The 17,420-nt window shown below is 43.7% G+C and overlaps 1 protein-coding gene across 1 annotated transcript; it reads right to left on the bottom strand.

Moving 5' to 3' along the window:
• Positions 1-1,307: 1,307 nt before the first annotated feature.
• Positions 1,308-12,180, bottom strand: Ccne1 (cyclin E1). Its single transcript, XM_047529027.1, has 12 exons — positions 11,958-12,180; positions 11,421-11,472; positions 11,223-11,310; positions 10,944-11,012; positions 7,603-7,748; positions 7,354-7,489; positions 4,573-4,719; positions 3,905-4,000; positions 3,424-3,558; positions 3,201-3,312; positions 2,946-3,103; positions 1,308-2,643 (listed from the first exon to the last, which is right to left on the bottom strand). Exons 2-12 carry the CDS (start codon positions 11,441-11,443, stop codon positions 2,521-2,523), a joined length of 1,233 nt encoding a protein of 410 aa, XP_047384983.1. The 5' UTR covers positions 11,444-11,472; positions 11,958-12,180; the 3' UTR covers positions 1,308-2,520.
• Between the last annotated feature and the right edge of the window lie 5,240 nt (positions 12,181-17,420).

Genomic DNA, 17,420 nt, shown 5'->3' with positions numbered 1-17,420 from the left:
GAGAAATGATAGCAACTCTGGTGAGGTCTAGCAAGTGAGCATGGGAAAAATATGAGGGCGTGGTATTTTCTGCCACAATCCAGTCTTCAAGGTAGATCAATAGGTTACTTTCTCTAACACAGAAGTATGTTAGTTTTCTGTCACTGTGACAAAATGTCTGAGATAATCAACTTATAAGGAGTAAAGTTTTATTTTGGCTCCGTTTCAGAGGTTCCAATTCATAGTTGTTTGGAACCATTGCTGTGGTCCTGCAGTGAGGCAGAACATCAGAATGGGAAGCACTTGGAGGAGTGCTCACCTCATGGCAGCTGGGAAGCAGAGAGAACCTGCTTTTATAACAGAGCCTCTCCCCCAATACCCTTTAAAGCATGAATCCATAAATGAGCTAATCCATCCATGTGGTCAGTTCTCATGATCCCATCGCCTCCCCAAGGGTCCATCTCTGAATAGTGTTGCAAGCTTTTGACCCACGAGCTTCCAAGTGACATTTAAGACCCAAACTATAAAATGTCAGACCAAGTGTCCTACATCATCTCTTCTTTGGTCCTTCCAGTGCCACGTGTTTCGGGTTGGCCTGCCAGTTCACCTCTGATGTGTCTTTGGCATCCCCTCACCTCTGCTGGTTTTAGCTGAATAGCAGAACAGAAATGACCTGGCAAATAAGTATATATAGCCAACCAGCAAAAGCTCAAAGGTAGCCACCAACTGATTACCAGCAAATGGAAGCTCCTCTCAGAGGGGAGACTTGATTTTTACTTACTGGAGGCTCTTAGGGTTTCTGACAGAACTTCACTATGGATTTTATTTACCCATATGGGACTTACCCTCTGTGTAATGGCTTGCTATATGAACTATGAATTAAAATTTACCTCAAGTGTGATTTCAGATCCATGTTATTTCACATTTGTCAAGCTCTCATATTTATAATAAAACTTTGCAAACAGAAACATGTTTCAGTGCCATTTTTACACAGAAAATGCCAAACTAAGTAACCACTTTTAGGATTTTGCCAATCAGGCACAAGGGATCACAATTCAAAGCTCACTTCTTTTAAGACAAAAGTTATGTCTGGGATGAAGACATAACTAGCAAGGGGTGGTATTGTTTGACTAGATACCATTAGATTTCTAATGTACTTGTTAAGAAAACTATTGAAACTTGCCAGAACCACATCAATGTCAAAAAGTAGGGTCTCTTTCCAACTTGGAATAAATTGGTAGATTTAAAATGGCCATTTTTCTTTCTACTTTGGATTTTTGCAAAATAAGATAAAACAAGTTGAAAGGAAGTAGTATTTATTTGCTCATTCACCTTTCCTTATGTGCATGCCTCTCCCCGCAACACATTGAAGCATGGTTAGAAAGTGAAACAAGACTGAGAATATTCAACAAGTGACACAAGTGGCACACATTAGGCCTTCAGGTGGACAGTGACCATCAGCAAGGCACTTGGTGAGTCTGTCAGTAAGGCAGCTATTTTATGCTAATATCCTGGCCTTGAGCCACATATTATTATACTTTGCATTTTCTTCTTAAAAGCAGTTTCAAGCTACTATGTTAAGTTCTCCAAATAAAATCCATCTATTCTTCAGGTTAAGATCTGGGTAAGGGTATCCTATTAATCACAGATTTCTTTAAAATCTTTGAACAGTCCCAGGGAGGAAATTATACTTATGAATTTTCTAGATGTGGAAATGACTTTACCACCATTGCCACTGATGGCTAATGAACCTGACAGTGAGTGGCCACCTGTGCAGGAAACTGCAGAAGTGCCAAATCGAAGTCTCACTCCCAGCTCCAGGGGCCTCAGGAGGCAGACAAGGCTATGCTTGAAGCTTACTCCCTATTTGAAATGTTTTCTCTAGAAAGACTCAAGCTTCAACAGCATGAAGTCAAAAAAGAGAACCTGACATAGTGACACTGAGTTGACTTCTAACTTAAATTACCAGACACTGCTCATAAAACCAGCTGTCTCAAAGACAGTATTATCTTTATTAAAAACGGATAGACATAGCAGCACTTACAAAACAAGAGTTCATAAGAGGCATGGTACACTGTCAACTGATAGTGTGTAAAGGGCAGGCCCCCAGCCCTGCTGGTTGTAGGCTGTGCATCACAATGCTTGCTCACAACCACCTGTTCCACCGAACACGAGGCAACCCAGAACACCTGAGGGGAGACCAACAGCAACAGCGGCACTCCTCAACTTCAAGCCTTTGTTATTTGTGTGAACAGTCAATCAAGTCAAGTATCACCCTCCTTAGCAGCATCTGGAGCACTCATTGGTGTTCTGGAGGTGGCTGGTGTACTTGACCCACTTATTTAAAAAAAATCTAGGTATTCAATAAAAAACACTTCTCCCTGTCCAATCCCATCCACAGAAATACTTCTGTTGCAGAAGAGAGACACTCTTCACTTAAATATCTGTAAAAGCTAACACACGCCTCCACTGCAGTAGACAGGAGAGAACTATGAGCAGGCACTTCCGCACAACTGTCTTTGGTGGAGAATGCTGGTGTGGTCACACTATTTCCTGCTCATTGCTCTGCTTCTTACTGCTCTGTGGTGGGGTAAGGACCCCTGAGGGGGGAGGAGAAATCCTGTTTTGTTCGGACAATATGGCTTTCTTTGCTTGGGCTTTGTCCTGTTGATAAGAAGAAAAGAAAAAACTTTTAAGGTGGAAGAACATATCCTTTGTTTCACTTACCATATGTTATTGGTATGGAGGTGAGTGAAGGGGAAAAACAGCAAAAACCACCTAAAAGTCTATGGTTTACTTGATACTGACATACAGCATCTATCAACTAGAAATTTTCTTCAAGGAATTAAGAGAATTGGGAGTTTTCTAGGATGTCTGAAGGCTGCATGAAGAGAAGTGAATAGGTTATCCAGGCAGTTTTAAAGTTCTCTCTGATCAAGAAGGATTAAAGCAAGAACAGTACTGACCAGCAAATCCAAGCTGTTGATGTGGGTCTGTATGTTATGGGCGTCTTCAGCAGGAACCCCCCTGAAGTGCTTTAGTTTGGAACTTCCTGTCTCTCTTATAATCATGGCAAATGGAACCATCCACTTGACACACTTCTCTATATCACACCACTGGTACCCTATGATGAAAAGAAACCATAGGCTCAACCAGAGGTTAACAATTGGTGTCTAAGTTTAATACACTTTCTTTGTGAATTCACTAGAAAACCAACATACCTGAAACCTTTTGCATCAATTCAGATGAAGAGAAATGATACAAGGCAGAAGCAGCAAGTACACCGTAGGGAAATTCTAAGCAGCCAACATCTAGGACGCAAAGATCTAAAAGCTATGGAGATGAAAGGAATGCCAAACTGATGGTTACAAACATCACTTCTAGAGTTCCTCACTCTAGCTGTGGGGTCAGGGGCCCCCAGAAGCAATGAAGCTGCTTACTTACCTCTGCAATCTGTATAAAGATTTGCTGGGGATACTGTGGCAGTAGCACTTCATATACGTCATTTAGATATGCAACCTGCATGTATACATTCAGCCAGGACACAATGGTCAGGGGACTTAAACGCCACTTAAGGGCCTAAGGAAAATAGGAAAGAAACCAATGGTTGTGAAAAGAAGTTCAAGATGTAGCCATATGGGGTGGGATTGTAGCTCAGTGGTGGAGCACTTGACTAGCATGTGTGAGGCACTGGGTTCAATTCTCAGAACCACATAAAAAAATAAATAAGTAAAATAAAGGTACTGTGTTCATCTAGAACAAATTAAAAATATAAAAAAAAAAAAAAAAAAAAAAAAAAGATGTAGCCATGTTCCAGGTCACAATGTTGGCCCAGCTAAAGACCTTACCAGATGTGCACACACTTCATGTGAGAAATACTTAAGTGTGTGTTTTAAAAATAACTGGAAATTAACTTGTTACCTACCTTCATAATCACTAATTCCATAGTAAGAATTTCATCACCCGAACAAGCGCCATCTGTAACATAAGCAAACTGGTGCAACTTTGGAGGATAGATTTCCTAAAAGTGAATAAGACTGAGTTAGCAACCAGTCACTCTCATAATAGTTTTAACTTATAACGTGCATCTGAAATTATTTTTTAGTACCTGGCATAAAGAAATGATAGGTTGATGTGACTAGTACAGGAGCTACTTTAATAGTTAAATATGTGTAGTTATAAAAGGAATGAAACTCTTACCCCCACTAAATAAATGAGTGAATATATATATTGATAAATAGAACTTTACTCATTGTATTTTTAAAATTTTCACCTTCTCAATATCTTTAACATGTTTGGAAGTTGGGCTCAAACATTCTTCTACTATCACACCAAAATTTTAATCTTCTTAGTTTGAGGTTCAATTTTTGCTTAAAGTAACTATATTAACCTAAATATTTTATACATTATAGATTTATTCCTTCCCTGTCTTCATTAGTCCTTAAGTCTTTTCTACATGTCTTAACTCTAGAAGACTTCAAATTAGAAAAATTAAGGATATGTATTATAGACAAATGGTTGACCTGTTCCCCTAATCTTAATAGAACTCAAGAAATGACACACATTATATAACAAATATTTTAAATTATTTACCTCAAGTTTGGCAGCAATAAATAAAGATGAAATCCCAATAAGCTGTAAAAGTGTTTTTACAATATTTTCTTGTGTTGCCATATACCGATCAAAGAAATCTTGTGCCAAGTAAAATGTCTCCCTGTGAAGTTTATAGACTTCACACACCTGAAAAAATATTTAGTAAATTTTACAACAGTTACTCAAGGGGGAAAAAAAAATCTTGTCCTGAGTTTTGGTGAAAGACAACATAATTAAATGAAGAGAGATAAGGATTACTTTGCTTTTCTGAAAGGATGGTCACCTTGTTGGTCCCTAAGCACATGTATAAAGACAAACTTGGACTCAGATATAAGGATTTTTCTTTGATTTATGTATTAGAGAGTTTTACTCCAGAGAAGGAAGAAAGGTTTAAAGCCTGGTGAGAGCAGCATATTTTTCTTTCTTCTTTTTGCAGTACTAGGGATTAAACCCAAGGGTGCTCTACCACTGAGCCATATCCCCAGCCCTTTTTTTGAGACAGGGTCTCACTAAGTTGACCAGGCTGGCCTCGAACTTGCAATCCTTCTCTTTCACTGGGATTACAGGTGTGTACTACCATACCTGGCTGAAAACAGAATTTTCATGAAATAAGACAAAAAATCAAATCTGAATTTCCTCAAAAATGCTGCCCCCTTTTATATGTTTCATGATAAGTCAATTTAAGGAAAGAATTGATATGGTTCTGATACCAATAAAAAAGTTTAAAAGTCAGAACCCAAATTTATTTAAAGGCTACAACATACCCAAAACACTATAAATCATAAGAGGCAAAAACTTTGTTAAAAAGCATTAAAAAGATTCAGAGATCTAGGTTGTAGTTTAGGCTCTCTACCTTAAACAAACACAGTTATTTCACTATAAAATTAGGACAATACTGTCCTACCTACTTCTCAGAATTACTATAGGATCTGGTGAAACAGTATACAAGATAGTGTTGAAAAGGGACCAAGAAAATATTATTCCTCAACTCATTACACCAACAACAAATGTAGTTATGCACATAAAACTCCAACACCACCACTACCACTCACCAACAGGCTGTCTCCTTAAGTGCAACTCTTGGGCTTAACACATAGAAAGATGCCAGAGAAAAACACACAAAATTCTGCTAGAAAATTCCATCAATCATCAGATTATTTCTAAAGTCCAGAATAAGCCATATACAGCTATTTATAAAAACATTCCTTCAAAACATAATGGCATTAATCACATTAAAAAAAGAGAACCTCACGGTCAAATTTTTTGTTGTGGTGATGGGGACTGAACCCAGGGCTTCACACATGTCAGGCAAGTACTCTACCACTGAGCTACTTCCCCAGTCCTCAATTTCAACACTTTTATAATGAATTATAGTCTACAAGATTATCCAACACTTTCAGAAAATATAAAATGTTATATAAAGGGCACGGGAGGGCTTTGTGACAAGGGTTATGTGACATGGTAAGTCCATGGTAGGCAAGTGCAAGACCTGTACTTTAAAAAAGTAGGCCTTCTAAAGAATCTAGTACAATGAACTGTTGACAATGAAGAAACAAAAATTAAGAATGATAAAAAAAATTTATATACATCATTTCTAGTCTGCACAAACTCTGCAAGGAAAATATTGCTAAAAAATATTACAGATGAGAAAACCAAGATTCAGGTGACTCGATGGACTTCAGCACCTACACGGTAAGTGGTGGCAGGGAATTTCATTCTAGGACTAACACAACTATGGTATGCATAGCCCAGAGAATGCTGACTTTCCATAGGATATACAGTATGATTGTGTTTATACATTTATAGTGAATATAGGTAGACACTCAACTTCTTCACAGGTACTCTTTCATAAAGATCTGCCTAAAAGGGTCCTACCACTTCTCAGAAGAAAAACACTTCTCACCCATCCGAGTATTTGGGTATCCATCAAGCCTCCCTAAAGCAAGGGAGTTATTCATAATGCATCCCAATAAGAGGTACACTGCCAATAAAATTTCACTTTTTATATTAAACGATTATCTTGCTGATTTGTAACACTTAAGCTTTTGACCAGTTGTTGCAGAAGTATGACAGTGTGATCAATGAGATTAGAACAGTATGGCCTGTTAGGAAATTGTTCTGAAGGGAAAGAAAAATGGACTCCAGGAATTTAAAAGGGAACAATGTGAGATTTGACTATTAAAGATAAGCTTGTTCATATATTTTTACAAGTTATGATAGTGGCTATCAAATAGCTGATACCTGCATTCCAGTGGATACATTTAAAAGCAATTTAATGAACAAAGCTGAAATATCAATATTTACAATTTATTGGAAAATATAATCTTTGCAACTATTTAACTTTGATGGAAAAAATTAGATGTCAGCATTAAAATACCTAAGGGATAAAGAGATCTTAGAAATTCTTTTAAGAATGCAAGTAAAGTTGGGTGTGGTAGTGCACACCTATAATCCCACCAACTCGGGAGGCTGAGAGAGGAGGATCACAAGTTCAAAGCCAGCCTCAGCAACTTAGCGAGGCCCTAAGCAACTCAGCAAGACCCTGTCTCTATAAAATATAAAAAATGGCTGGGGATGTGGCTCGGTGGTTAAGTGTCCAAGTTCAATCCTGGTACAAAAAAAAAAAAAAAAAAAGAAAGAAAGAAAAGAAAAAGCAAGTAAAAAATTTAGTTTCTGAGATAGAGAATATATTAATGGAATCAAGCACACACAGCAACTTAATAGCACAGAAGGATCCAGAAATGGCCAATGAGTCCAGTGAATGGAAAGACATGAGCTCACCTCCATTAACCAATCCAGAAGAATTGCTCGCATTTTAGGCTGCAGAAGAGGGTGTCGCTGCAAAAAGTGCTTATCCCTTAAGTACATCTTCTCCTTGTTTAGCATGATTTTCCAAACCTCCTCTCTATTTGCCCAGCTAAGAAAAGGAACAAAACAAAACCCCACACAAGTGTCAATTTGCATCCACACTAAGGAGGACTAAGAAGTGGAGTAAAAGGTTGGAAGTCATACAGCAAAGTTAGTACTTACTTCAGTAGAGGCAGTGGTGAGGCTCTGGTTGGTGTGGGTCTTTGAGGCCCAAATGTGGAATTTGGGTATACCAGCTCATCCTCCTCTTTGTCAGGTGTGGGGATCAAGGAGCAGGGGTTTGCACATACTGTATTATTGTCCCAAGGCTGTAAATGGAAGACATATTTTAAATTTTTTTTATGTAAACCAGTTGCTTTTACATTCACTGATTTGTAGATTAACCAGTACTTTACAAAATATCACCACATGGAAGAATGATATCCAAGACTAAATATTTTGATCTAAGTTAAGATGAAGATGGCATGGATAAGTAAAAGAGGGTAAATTTCATTTCATTTCATTTCATTTCTGTCACTAGATTAGGAATCTATGCAGTGAATTACTAAGAAAACTAAGAAATCAGTAGCATTTTATCCTCCACACTATCACCTCGGCTGAGATGCTTGAGCAGCAAAATGGACATGGAAGAGGTAAGATACCTAGACCTTTGAATCCAACCCCCAGATCCTTGCAGTCAGATTCAAGTATCTGATGAATGAAGTATCATTAAGAACCAAAATAGTATGCTTTTATTTGAAAGATTTTAGAAATTTCAGTATTTGGAAAAGACTAAGATCATTTTGTCATTTAGAATATTTCTTTTTAAGTTACTATTTACCATCCTACGATAAAAAGAAATCTTTTAATTCTTAAAATTATAAAATAGTAACTGAAGATATTAGGCAGGTAACAATCCTGCTAGCATGGAAGCACTGTCTGAGCCACTTGTCATTTTTTTAAGCAGAGACCATTATATTGACTATAGAACAAATCAGACAATTGGAATAACTAAATGAACATGGAAACTCTAAGTGCTCCCTTGAAGACTCAGTATACAGTGGCTGCCACAGCAACACACCACCTTCAGAGCAAACCCAAATGCTTTGTCTAGTAAGAAGGGCAAAGCTGGATAAAGCTCTTCTACACTCAATGTAGAAAGAATTGGGCATGCAAATTATCCATGACAGCTCCTGCCAACAGCTGCGAAAGAAAGGCAACTTCCTTTCAGTTCTAGTATCATATGTTGGTAGCATTTCCTTGAATCAAGGTTCATATTACAACTGCTCAAGAAAAATGAATTCTAGTTTTGAAGGCACAAGCTGGGTGTCACCCTCCTAGGCCAGATGGCTGGCACAACTGAGTGCAGGCCTATGCAGATAAAACTAACTGGTAGCAGTTCCCAACCTGCAGTTCATAAACAAATTAGGTGAACCACAAGCAGACAAATGGCTCCCAAAGTTGGCCTTTTTAGGAGCCAGTGGATGAGTCAGAATAATTAAGTCAATGTCCTTCACCTTGAGTGTATACCAAGTTTCAAAGGAAGCAAGATTAGTCTGACTTTAGTTAGGAAAGAATGGGACAATAGCAACTGTGACTATTGCTAACTACCTGACTCCTTAGGCCACTTTTTTTATTTCTGCAAAATTTTCTGAGAAATAACTGATAGTCCAGGATTCCATTTCAAATAAAAAGGTTGGATCTCTTATGAAAATTAAACAAAATGGACATGTAAAGTAGACTTTAGGTAAAAGAGTACTCTATTCATTAAGAAAGGCCTAAGGTAAGAATCGCCAAAAATTCCATGTGGTCTTGAGGAAGTAGTAACGTTGAATTTGGCACAATGGCTCCCACTAGCTCAAATTTGTATAGTAGGCTGAATTGCCGAGAAAAATTCTGTTAATAGGCAAAAAAGCTGTTGAATCCCCAAATTTTAACTCCATGAATCTTTACAGAGAAAGAGCAAAAACTGCTCCATAAATAGGTAGATAACTTTCAAGATACCACCTATTCTATAAAATGTGCAGAAACCTGTTGATATCAATGAAAATTCCTCCCTGGGAGAAATGACATGGTTATTCATGCATCACAGTTATCACCTCTCAGCCATCCAGATACAGTGCCACAGTCCTATCTAAGGCACTTAAGCAATGTTCAAGTTATTGTTGAAAAAAGCCAATGAGAACAGAAACTCCAAGCCAATATATGGATGGCTTTGCTTCATCTTGGAAGTTTCTACTCAAAAACACAGCTGGGAAAAAGAAACAATCTTGAATTTTACAAAGCAGGGATTCATTTTATAATATAATACAAAAAATCAACCTGCTTGATTTGAAGCCTCTTTTATTTTAAGGGGATAAAAAGAAGAAATGACTTTGGATGACTATCTTATTTCCTTTCTTGCAGAGAAGTATTTCTTCTAACAAAGAAGGAAATCAACTCCTTTTTCAATATTCAGTGGTCTTCCGCAGAGATGCTTATGACTAGGGTATTATATATAGTGACAAGTATTATTACAAACAACATAGCCCGTCACATTGAAACACTTCACTCTTTTAGACCAGCTACCATGGCTGTTGTTCACTGCTTTACCAAGTGATGTGTGTCCACTGCAAACCTTATTGGGACTACTGCCACACTCAGGTCAAGTACTGTTCCTGCTCAGCTTTTATCTGTGATAGAGGCAAAGCCCTGACTAGCTAGTTTGGAGATAGGCTGCTTCCCCCATTGGAGCCCTAACTGCAGACTCCAGCCATTTCTGGAGGTAAAGAGATAATACAAGCTCTTTCTGCAAGGAACTTCTGATGTTTATAATGATATCACACTGTATGCAGGAAATTTGGCAGGAACTCCATAGGAGGGGCAAGAGAAATGGAGTAGTCAATAAAAAAAATGTGTTGACACAGACCATTACACAGAACGTTCCACTAATACTCTTGCTGAGGCCAGGTTAAGCCCAGATAGAAGTGATCCATGTGGGGGACTGTTGAATGGACTGGAGGAACTTTCAGGGCCACAAAGGGGGTGAAACTTTGAAACTTGACCTAAAGGAGATGGGAACTTCTTATGCACACCATAACGACAACCAAAGGAAAAAAGAAAAAACCCCCACAGGTGTGGATGGGGAGGAAGCGGACAACATACAGGAGTCCAACCCCACCCAGTCCACTAGCCATTAGAGACAAGGGTATAGGCCCAACTCTGCTTCTCACTTGCTTATAGACTCTGGGTTGCTTTCTTTCTCTAACTGAATCCAAAGTCTCCTCATGGGCAAAAGGAATTATAAGATGTGCACTCTGGTTCTTCTAGGTGTTAGCACATATCTGCAACCTCAGAGGGTAGCCTGAAATCTCAAGGCTAGCAAAGGCAAGCGAGCACTGACAGTACAGGACTCAACCATGTGGCTCTAGCTAGAGAAACCAACTCTAAACTAGGGTCTTCAACAGGAGGCAAGAAAGTATAAAACCCAGTTGGACCCAGGAGAGCTGGAGGTCCTCCATGAGACCTAATAGGAGGCCACCTACCTGACTGCCACACTGGTCTCTCACAGTCTTGTCAATTTTGGCAATTTCTTCATCTGGATCCTGCAAAAACTAACGTAAAACAATCCCCAACCCCCAAAGAAACACCGAACAACCAAAGACAAAAAGAGAGAAGGGGGCGATTAGATTATGAGTACCATTTCTGCCAGTGACACCCCCCACTAATTCCCATCAATAGATATGTGCGCAGACCCAAGTCTGGTACCCAGGTAAGATGCGGGGGAGGGGGGGTCCTCTCCAATCTGTCCCCTTTGTACTCACAACGGCTACATTTGCCTTCCTTTTCCTGGAGCGAACAGAGAAGTCAGTGCCACCTTCTTCTTTCATGGTGCCCCGTTCCTTCCCATCTCTGCAAAGCCACGATGGCACAGAAGTTGAGGTGAGTTCTCCCCAAATCTCAACCAGCCCCTCCCCCACGGCTGCACACCCTTTCCCTCCCCGCAGCAGCCAGCTACTCACCTCTCCTTCCTTTCCCTTGGCATGGCGCAGGGCTCCGGCTACGACCTCAGACCTGGGGGCCACCAAGCGGGCAGCGGGTGAGGACCGCGGGTGGAGGGGGCCAGGTCCCGCGGGCCTGCCCCGGGCACCCCTCCCCCCTCCCGCGCGGACGGCGGCGGGAGCCTCCCGGGCCGGTCGGGAAAATGGCCGATGGGCCCGGGGTGGCCTGTCACCCGCGGCGCCGACGGCAGTCCGAGATCTCGGGTCCGAACCTGGGGTGGAGGTGGGGGTCCAGACGCCCCCCCGAAACCTTTCATTCCCATCGTCTCCGTTGGGGCCGAGGTTGCCTCAGTCTCTCCTTCAACACCTCTCCTACCCGTCTCTGAGCCACCCTACCCGGGGTACCCCGTGCTGACGCCTCCGGGACCCGAAGACCCGGCGACCCGGCCTCGCCCCACCCCCACTCCCGGCCCGACCCAGCCCGACCCGGCCCGACCCGGGTGCTCTGGGAGTCCTCGCCCGCCGCGCCTGTCCCGGCAGTCCGCAGCGGGGCCTTACCCGAAGCCGTCTCCACGGTAGGCAGGCGCGCACGAGCCGAGGCAGGAGGCCGGAGGCGAGCGGGAAGCCGGGAGGAGGGAGGCGGCAGGCGGCGGCGGGCCGAGCGCGCGGCGGTGGCGGGATCCGCGCCTGCCCCCTACACCGCTTTGGCTGCCGAGCCGGCTGCTCCTGCGCCCGGCTTAGAGCGGGACATTTAAAAATCCCTGCGCGCGGAACCGGCCCCGGCCCGCCCTCGCGCCTCCCCGCCACCTCCGCCCCACCCCGCCCGGGCTCGGAGCCCCTCAGCGGCCGCCCCAGGGCCAGGGCCCGCCCAGCCACCGCCCTCAGGACCGCCCCCGCCTCGGCGCAGGCCAGCGAAGAGCTCAGGGCTACTGGGGGCGGGGCCAGCTCCCGGGCGGGGCCAGCTCCGGGGCGGAGTCTCTGGGGGCGGGGTCCTACGGCGGAACCCGCGCAGGGGCGGGGTTAAGTGACAGGGCCTGCGCGCCTAAGGGACAGGACGCGGGACGTGGTGGGCGGGACCACAGGGCTGTGGCAGGGCCTGCGCGGGGCGGGACGCGGGAGAGCGGGCAGGCGGACGGCGGGCGCGCGCGGTGGAGGGGCGGGGCCGTGCCGGGCCGGACGCGGGAGAAGTCTGGCGGGAGCGGCGCGGAGGGGTGGGCCGAGGGGCTCAGGGGCGGAGCCCACTGGTGCTGGGGCTGTAAAGAGCCGCGTGGCCCGCGCGGGTGGAATGTAAACACCGCCTGCTGAGAGGGTTCGGGGCCCGGCTGGGTGGGCTGACCGGACCGATGCATGAGATGGGCCGGGCGCAGAGAACCGGTCGTTCGTCTTCCTCGCGTGTGCGCGACTGCCCTCCTAGCACGTCCTCCCCGCCCCTGAGACGCAGAGTTCCGGGCCTAGGGTGCGGGGCATGGATGTCCCCAAGGTCACAGTGCCAGGTGCCTGGGCTTCAGGCCGCTGAGTCGGGACCTTCTGTGGGCCATGTGTTATTCCTGGCTGCGGGTCCATTCATCTTATTAGTGCATTCATTCATCTTTCAAACTGTTCATATTCTTCCTTCACATGCCTCTTCTCCGCAACCACTCCCTTAAGCATCAAAAGACCTTTCTGACACTGGGATCCCCGTGCGGCCATCTCTAGCTTAAAACCTTCCAGTTGTTTTTCATCAACCTTAAGATCAAATCCACATTCACCATCCTGGGCTACAAGGCTTCATGGATACTGGTCCTCACTGGTCTTAGACCAGGTTTTGAACCCTGCCCCCACCTTCTGTTTTCCTCACCTCTGGGCCTTGGAGCTTGTCAGTTCCTCTGACCCACTTGAGTTGCTCATTCTTCCTGTGAACTTCAAAGTCTTTAGTGACCACTTCATCTGAAACACCACTCTCCCCAGGAGTTCCTTCCCATGTCACTGCCCTATTGTGGTCTCTTCACAGCACTTGCCACCATGTTTCTCACTACTTCTTTATTTCCTGTCTCTCTGCCTGCCTCGCCTGTCTAGTTCGCTGCCGTATTCCTCAGATATTGGCATCATGTCAGGAGGAAGGGGAACACTACAATCGTATTTGTTTTTTGTTTTGGTACCAGCAAGGGAACACAGAGTTGCTTAACTACTGAGCCACATCCCCAGCCCTTTTTATTTTTATTTTTTTTCATTTTGAGACAGGGTCTTGCTAAATTGCTTAGGTCCTTGCTAAGTTGCTGAGTCTTGTAGAACTTGGGATCCTCTTGCCTCAGCCTCCTGAGCCTCTGGGATTACAGACAGGAACAGTCCACTACAACCAACTACAAAGATATTTGTGAATGAGTGATTGAAAATACACTGACTATGCTTGTGGAACTTAAAGGCTAGTGACAAACAGGTATTGAACAATCATCATTTGCAAGTACCTTCTGTATTCAAATTCTAGAGAAAGTATGTAACAGGGCTTTGAAAACCTCCAAGGCCCCTCCTCATTAATAGTCTTGGTTTTGTCTCCTTCAATGACGGTCTTTATTGAATAAGACAATCATTGCTTGGGTCTTATTAAAGCATAGCTTTTGTGATTCCCAGAGATCCTGAATAGCATGTCAGTTCAGTTGTAAGCACTCTGAGGCCAAGGCTGCAAAGATGACCTGCTTAAGACATCTTATATAGGCATGGAACCCAAGATCCTGAATCCCCAACCCTGTGCTCCTTGGTAGTATCAATAACTGGTATTGATAGCATTTCCAAAATGGCAGCTTTGGATTAAGCCCTTCAAAGTGTCATCTCAGTTAAACTTCATAATAATCATATTATGTCAATACTGTGATTACCCTATCTCACAGATGGCAACTATCTACTTCCTAATCACTATGAAGTTTAAGTGAGATAAAGAAGATGAATTAGTGCAGTGCCTGGCCCACAATAAATACTCAACAAAATGTGTTATTGAAACAATGATAGAAAAGAGAGTTTTCTTTAGTAGTTATAGCAATGTATACTCTCATCAGCAGAGTGAGAGTTCCAGATACCCTAGATCCTAGCTGACGTGTCTATCAATAATAAAACGGATAAATAAAATTTTGTTGTATTCATTTAGTGGAATATTCTACAACAATAAAAAGCACAAACCACTGAAACACAGATGAATCTCATGAATATAATGTTGGGCACAAGAAGCCAGGCACATGTAGATGAAGCTTCCATTTATTTGAAGTTTATGAAAAGGAAAATTGGGCTGGGGATGTGTCTCAGTGGCAGAACAAATGCTTAGCATGCACAAGAACCTGAGTTCAACCCCCATCACCATGGGAAAGAAAGAGGAAGAGAAACAACAACAACAACAAAGGAAAATTATGGTGACTGGTCATTGGAGCAGTAGTCGCTTCTGGAGCAAAGTGGTAATAACAAGGAGGGGAACAAGGGAAACTTCTGGCCATGAAACATGTTTTACGGTTTTCATTTGAGTGGTGGTTACTTCCTAGTCACTATGAGGATTAAGCGAGATAATGCAGATGAATTAGTACAGTGAAAAGTAAATGTAATAATACCCACAATGCACTTGCAATAGTATCTGGCACATACTTAAGTGCTCAATAAGTATTCATTATTATTCATATAGGAAATTGGGGCCCTTCTCTTAGCTTCATATGTGATCCAAAGCCTGATGATGGTGGAGGAATAAGGATGCAAGTAAAAGGTCATGGAGAAGTATAAAGATCATGGAGAAGTAAGACCATGAGTATTTCGTGGGGGAAGTTCTTCCCAAATAGGATTCCCTAACATGTGGCTTCAGGGACCCAGAAAACTGCCTGCAGACAGTGTATGCACTTTACTGGGCATACTTGCATAACTTTTTACCAGCTCTTTAAGGACATCTTAATAGAAAGTTAAAAGCTCTGTTGCAGAGAATGCTGAGCATAAGAGGACCATGTCTGATAGTGGGCCTGAGAGGTTTTGCTCTTGGGCATCCTGAATGAGCCAAAGGAGGGGCAACTTGCAAAGCTACACGTGGGGAAACTTAAAGAGGAGCCAATGAGAGCCACCACGATGGGAGCAGGAGGAACAGGACCAGGTTGTCAAACAGAGTAGCTGCAGCCCAGTGCTGGGGAACCTGAGTGTGGGAAAGCCCCAGAGGCTTGGCTCCTGTCCTCCCTCAGCCCAGGAAATCTGTCTGCACAAGCCTACCAGGCCAGCCAGAGTGAAGGACCCAAATACATGCTCTCCAGGGCTTGGTTACTGCTCATATCATGCTCACTGCTGTGTGTGGGCTCTGGGGCAGGGAGACTTCAGACCAATGTATGGTTATAGCTCGGGTCTAAATCCCTCTTATAGTGGGGAGCAATCCCAGCCAAGATTTCTTTATTGTGAATGCTGTGATCAATAAAAAATGCTAGTGAAAATTAAAATTGGCCTCTAAATTTAGTAATTGATAGAACAACAATGGCAGCTGACATTTATGAATTCTGTGCTAAACTCAGGGTTGCCTGGAACAGAGACTAATTTGAAGACATTTCTAGAAGTAGGGTGTGTGACCAGGTCAGGGGTATTGATGGGGCCAGATCTGCAGCAGCAAGCTGCTCCCTCAGTATGGGCAAAGGCACAAGAGTGCTTTGTTTTTTGTTCGACCACCATATCCCCAGCTCTAATTTAAATCTCCTCATTTTGGGTTTCTGAAGACAGGCACAGCTGCAAAACAGAGGAGGGGCTTGGAGGGAGAAGGCTCTGGCATCTCCCTTCTGGTCAGGGATCAACATTTTTCTCTAAGCAACACCCTCTGCACTTTGATGGGAGAGAGGGACTTGGCCAATCAGAGCTCCACATTCCTGGCTATATGATTGGTTTAGGCACAGGCATATGGTCCAAGCCAGGCCAATGACAATCCTCAGGAGTTGCTAGGCTGACTGGAAGTGGGCCTGGAGCCATGAGGCCATCTTGCCACATAAGTTGACCTGCTTTAGAGGGAAGTTCTTCCTGGAGAGCAGAGCCAGAGGTGCTGGGAGGCAGGCTTCTGATCTGTTGAGGCCCTGTATCCAATCAGGCCTAAGACTAGATTACTAGGAACTTTCTGAATACTGGAACCAATGAATTATTTTCATGTATTGATTTATACAGATGAGATTGGGTTTCTCATAACTTGCAACCAAGAATCCTAGATATCATGGGTGAGTCAAAAGTTGAGAAACTGTCAAACTTTGTCTAGCCTGGGGCAGACCCATTCGTGCTTACCAGTGAACCTCTTAGTGACCCCCCAGGCTGACATAGACCCTTGGCTACAAGGTCTGTAAAGTCAACCACACATGGTTGTGTGGATGCCAGGCCTAGGTGTGGGAGTGAACATTAGGCTCCTTGTCTCAATGCCCCAGGAATCCTGATTTCCCTGGAAGCAGCCCTCAGTCACTCATGTATGTCAATCACATAGGAATCCACTTATGAATTGGCCTGGTAGCCTCAGGAGCACCATGTGACTGCCCAGGGTTAAGCACCAGTGGCCAGGGTGGACCTGCCTGGTCCTGCCCTACAGGGAATTTGAGGAACACCTCACATGAGTTGGGGGCAAATTGGACACTAAATGAGCAGGATTTACCTAAAATACCACTGGGTAGAAGTTGCAAACGGACACTGGCAGCCCTCAGAGAATTAGCAAAAATTTAAATTCCTGTACACAGGAGGGTTTCTGGCTCATTGAACAGTGGTATAATTTGACAAAGTTGAGCCCACATCTGTGCACGGCACCAGCAGGAGGCTGCCCTGTGGGTGAAGCAGCTTCACCCCTTGTCTGAACTAGGTAACAACTTGACCACTGTGGTAATGTGGCCAATGGGAGTTCAGGGCTGACTCAGTGCCTGCAAAGAAGGGTCCTGGATGAGGGAGAGTCAGGATGAAAGGAACAAGAAGGAAAGAAGGAAGGTCTGAGGTCTGAAGAGGGGTCAAATTGGAAGTATCCAAGGTCTAGCAGCCAGAGCATTCCCAGAGCCCAGCCCAGGTTCTGGAAAGCCAGAT

This window comes from Sciurus carolinensis, chromosome 16, assembly GCF_902686445.1.
Source record: "Sciurus carolinensis chromosome 16, mSciCar1.2, whole genome shotgun sequence".
In the NCBI taxonomy this organism is placed as follows: Eukaryota; Metazoa; Chordata; class Mammalia; order Rodentia; family Sciuridae; genus Sciurus; species Sciurus carolinensis.
Note: the sequence above shows the minus strand (reverse complement) of the source record. Positions and strands in the feature narration are given on the sequence as shown.